The sequence below is a fragment of the Myotis brandtii genome, unplaced genomic scaffold, assembly GCF_000412655.1.
Source record: "Myotis brandtii unplaced genomic scaffold, ASM41265v1 scaffold744, whole genome shotgun sequence".
Lineage (NCBI taxonomy): Eukaryota > Metazoa > Chordata > Mammalia > Chiroptera > Vespertilionidae > Myotis > Myotis brandtii.
This window is the reverse complement of record NW_005370965.1, coordinates 893,190-897,942: the sequence shown is the minus strand read 5'-3', so window position 1 is coordinate 897,942 and position 4,753 is coordinate 893,190. Positions and strand designations below refer to the sequence as shown.

The 4,753-nt window shown below is 56.4% G+C and overlaps 1 protein-coding gene across 3 annotated transcripts in view; it reads left to right on the top strand.

Annotated features, from left to right (window-relative positions):
- The window catches only part of DIS3L2 (DIS3 like 3'-5' exoribonuclease 2), a 303,483-nt gene that overhangs the window by 295,134 nt on the left and 3,596 nt on the right, over window positions 1–4,753 (top strand). Inside the window, exons 17-19 of one of the 3 annotated variants that reach the window (XM_014530602.1) lie at window positions 1,786–1,969; window positions 2,621–2,707; window positions 3,650–4,721. In XM_014530602.1, coding sequence (XP_014386088.1) covers window positions 1,786–1,969; window positions 2,621–2,707; window positions 3,650–3,850 — 472 coding nt within the window. In that variant the 3' untranslated portion in view covers window positions 3,851–4,721. Of the gene's footprint in view, window positions 1–1,785; window positions 1,970–2,620; window positions 2,708–3,649; window positions 4,722–4,753 lie in introns of those variants that run through there. The other 2 variants (XM_005882957.2, XM_014530601.1) reach the window with 2 other exon arrangements.

The following is a 4,753-nucleotide window of genomic DNA, read 5'->3' as shown; positions in this document are numbered from 1 at the left end:
GGATGATTAGTGACTTTGAGCATGTTCTCATATGTCTCTCAGCCTTATGTATGTCCTCTTTCAAAAAGTGTCTATTTAGGTCCGTTGCCCATTTTTTGATTGGGTTGTTTATCTTCCTTTTGTTAAGTTGTATGAGTTCCCTATAAATGTTGGAGATTAAACCTTTATCGGAGATATCATTGGCAAATATGTTCTCCCATGCAGTGGGTTTTCTTGTTGTTTTGTTGATGGTTTCTTTTGCTGTGCAGAAGCTTTTTATTTTGATATAGTCCCATTTGTTTATTTTCCCTTTAGTTTCCATTGCCCTAGGAGCTGTGTCAGTGAAGAAATCCCTTCGGCATATATCTGAGATTTTGCTACCTGTGGATTCCTCTAATAACAGGGATCTTTTTTTAATTTTTATTTTGAGAATACTTTTTTTAAAGCTGGGGACAGTGAAACAGGAAGAGCTTAGGATAAAAGAAGCAACAGAAGAAAGCTTAGGTGGGCTGCTTTGGCTCTCTAGAAATGTTATAGGAAAGAGATGAGCCAAGGTGGGGCTGCTATCAGCTCACTGGAAAGTCAGAGAAATGGGGCCCTTGGAGATAGGTTCAGGGGTTTAGCCTGGGATGAGCTGCCGCTGCTCATTGCTCCCTTGGTTGCAAGTCTCGTGGGGCCCCTTGGATTTAGGAGATGCACACCTGAGAGAGAAGAAAGGCATGGGCATGCTCCCAGGAAGGATGGCACACCTGGCTGCTTTCTTTCCAAGAGCTTGGTCAGGTGACAAGGCTAACTAACCCTGCAGCACTACCCAGAAAGGGGGAGTTCATGCTGGGCCACCAGCTACTACCTGGCCTGCTGGAGCTTCCTCCCTGAGCTCTCTGCCTTGGTGGGAGAAGCACAGGTTTGACATGCAACCTGGAGTTCAGATTAAAGGCAGGGGAGAGTCTTTCCTATTCTGGGCAAGAGTTTCCCCACTCAGGGCATCCTGGCCACCATGGCACCAGGACATGCCTGAGCCCCCTTCTCAGAGGCCTCAGCTCTTGTGCAGCATCCTATGATCTGTGGGAGCCCCAGGTGGGGGAGCACCATGTAGGCTGTCTCAGATTAGGGGTGGGGGTGCTGACCTTAGGCCTCTGTGATCTAGCTTCCTACTTTGCCTGACTCTTCAATTCTGGCACACTTCCTCCTCCTCCATCAGTCCCCTTCCTCCCCCTGGGCCCTTGGTGAGCCGTATCTATTCGTACTTATTGTTGATCCTAATTACACTCAAGTGAAGCAGAACTAGAGCGTTAACTTCTAAGAGATTGACTGTCCGGGGTTTGAACACCGCAACAGCACCTTTGCCTTGTCCCAGGATGTGTGAGGTCACTCTTGCTGTCTTGAGGACTCTCCCGTTCATCCTCAGAAACCCTCATCTCCCCAGGGAGGGAGGGAGCCCTCTGGTTCTTGGGGCACATTGTTTTCTTACAGAGATCTTTTCTGAGCACTTTTTGTGGGTCAGACGGGGTGCCAAGCCCCGGGGCGAAGCGGAGAATGAGACAGACCCCGTGCCTGCTCTCCAGGAGCCCCATCTAGTAGGGCACACAGTGCCCAAGCTGACACTGCAAAGAGAAGAGTCTTGTGGATTGATTAGTGCAGTGAGGGGTGTGAGCAGGGTTGAGAGAGAAAGCAACTCGAGGAACAAGTAGATTGGATGGGGGAGGGCATCTCTAGGCTGAGACTGAGGGTGCAAGAGGGCCAGCTAGCAGGGAGCCTGGGACAGAAAGAATGGGTATGGCCCCTGACCGGTTCCTCCCCCTGCAGGCTCGTGGAGGAGTTCATGCTCTTGGCCAACATGGCAGTGGCCCACAAAATCTATCGCGCCTTCCCCGAGAGGGCACTGCTGCGCCGGCACCCCCCACCCCAAACCAAGATGCTCAATGACCTGGTGGAATTCTGTGACCAGATGGGGCTGCCCATGGACTTCACCTCCTCTGGGGCCCTCAATGTGAGTGCTGGGGGCTGGGAAGTGGGGGGAGGCAGGTAGAGGCCCTGTTTGTGGGGAAGAGGGTGTTGGGGGTGCAGCAGCCTCTGCATCCCACCAGGGTCTGTTCCTCTTCAGCCAGCACTTCCCCTGCAAGGCCCTGGCCCTTGGCTGTGCTTCCCACCAGGACCGGGCAAGGGAAGTCACTTGAGGTTCAGCCATGGCAGGGGTCCTGTAGCCAGGCATAGGCTTGGCTTGGCCCAGAGGCCTTCAGTGGGGACTGGGTCGTTGGAAGCCATAGCATGCCTTTTATGGTAAGTGGTGTCAGGTGTTCCCTGCCTCGAGCTAATCCTCATGGAGCTCAGAACTCCAGTGCCCAGCTCTGATCCCACTGGAGGGAGACTACTTCCACCTGTGCCCAAGCCTAGGGTGGGTGCAGAGGTGCCTTGGGTCAGACAGCTGGAAACAGTCTGTCCAGGCCAGCCAACTCCCAGTGAAAGGACTGATCTCCGATCGGTTGCCCGTGAGGCAGGCCCACCCATGGCCATCTGAGCAGGGTTGGGCCCCTCAGCTAACCCTCCCTCCCTGGAGCCGGCTCTCAGATGCTCTGCGGGTGACAGGGGTCCCAGACCCTCTCCCCAAGCCTGACTGCATATCACATGGGTTTGCTTCTAGAAAAGTCTGACCGAAATATTTGGAGATGACAAGTACTCACTGGCCCGGAAGGAGGTGCTCACCAGCATGTGCTCCCGGCCCATGCAGGTAAGGAGCGGCCTGTCCCCCATCCTCCCCTTCTCCCAGGAGCATCCATGACTTCTGCACATGCAGAGGACTGGGTGGAAGGGTGGCGAAGATGTCCCTAGGCAACACCTGGGACAGATGAGCCCGGAGCTGAGCCTGATTTGCTGCCTCCGGCTCGGTCTTACCTGCTTCACCTGCTCAAGGACAGGTTGACTGGACCTGCTCGAGGGCCCAGTTTGAGCCCTGCTGACCCTTTGTGTGGCCTCTGGGGCTCTGTTCCCTGGCACAGGAAAAGGAGTCACCACAGGGCCTGCACCAAACCTTCAGTGCCAATCCCCAGAGACCAGACCAGGTTGGGGAAGGGAATGGGGGTGGACAGCCCTTGTGGCCAGATGGGGACCCTGGAGGGGAGAAAGTGTTTCCCAAAGCAGCCTGTACAGGGGAGTGGTCAGCCCCCACTGCAGCTTGTGGACTCCAGGGAGACAAGTCTCCTCTCACCAGCCCGGAGAAGAGGGGTCAGACCGGGGCCTGTGTCTGCAGGCAGGATGATGGGCTGGCAGCCTCTCAGTCCTCTGAGGCTGAGCTTCAAACCCTGGAAAGCCCGAGCATCTTGGGAAGGAGCCAGCCCAGTGGACTGTCAAGCCATCAGGAGCTGTGGATGCTGATGGGGCTAGCTCTGGGCTGCAGCCCTTCTGGGGGGCAGTGACAAACCATTTTTCAGGGGCTCAGTCGCTCAGCACTATTCGTTCTTTTCACAAGAATCACATTGCCCCATCTGGCCACAGGTGATTTACTTTCTGGCATCTTATAGGGCTGCCAGGGACGGAGCTGTCAGGGCCTGTTTAGGTCTAGCTGCCCTTACCCTGCCCCACACCAGGCACCTTAAAGCCCACATGGGGCGGTGGGGGAAGTGTACCTATGACCACTGGACTCAACACTACTCTGCCCTCTAATTGCCCATAGGTCACAAGAACTGCCCCCTGGCTGTACCATGCAGGGCCAGTGAGGCCCCCTTTCCCTGACCCTAGAAGGCATCCACATCCAAAGTCAAACCAGCCCTGGAGCTGCATGGAAAGGAGCTCTTTCCTGAGTCACCCAGAGTCTGAAAAAGACTGGACTTCCCCTGGCCTTTCCTCAGAGGCCTGCCTCTGCCTTGGGATCTGATGGCAGGGAGTGACCAGGCAGTCTAGAGTCCCTTTCTCCCAACCTAAAAACTGGCGGGACGGGGGACCGGCAGGAGAGCAGCAGTGAGCATGAAAGTCCTGAGCGAACTGCTGAAACAGGACACGAGGGCTGTTCCAGGGAGGGCTGGTCACTGTGGGAAAGCTACGGTCCCCACCCATCCCACCCTGCCAAGAGACACCTTGCCAGCCAGGAAGGGAGCCACGGCCTTCTGTCCTCTTCACCCCAGCTCATCGGGAACTGGGCCACCTCTGAGAACAAACTGGCTCAGAGTGGAGGCAGCTCCCACCTCCCCCTGTGACTTGCCCCAGACGTAACCCAGGACGCAGCAGGAGCTGGAAAAGAAGCTGAACTGGGGAGCTGAGCAGGTCACCACCAGCTGCGCCCTGGGTTCCAGGGCCTTGTACACAGGAACCGGGGCCGGCTGACCATTTGGCTGAGTAAGCGCATGGAAGGGTGTGAGGGTGAGAGAGTGTGGCAAGCAGCCCGTGAGCGAGCAAGTGAACACACAGGGTGTGACTTTGGCTCCGATGAGGAACCCGCTCATTGGTTCCCAGGCAGCAGCATGTCCTTGTTTCCCAGCCCTGAGAGCTCAGGGACGCGGGGCCAGCAGCTTCAGGCCTGTGGCCAGGGCTCCCAGGACCGCAGGACTGTTCCAGCCTGAGACTATTTGCAGGGCCCCAGAGCAATGCCTGTCCCTTCCTGTACCCCAGTCATAATCCCTGCCCTGCCCAAGGGCCTTTTGAACTCAGACCTGGGTCTTGGCCCCGGGCCAGATTATCAGGGATGAGAAGGGCTGAGGCTGGCGAACTGTTGCCTCCCTTGGCTGGCACACGGTGGAGCGTTGGGGGCAAAGGGTATGGAGCCCCTGACCCAGCCCTGCCC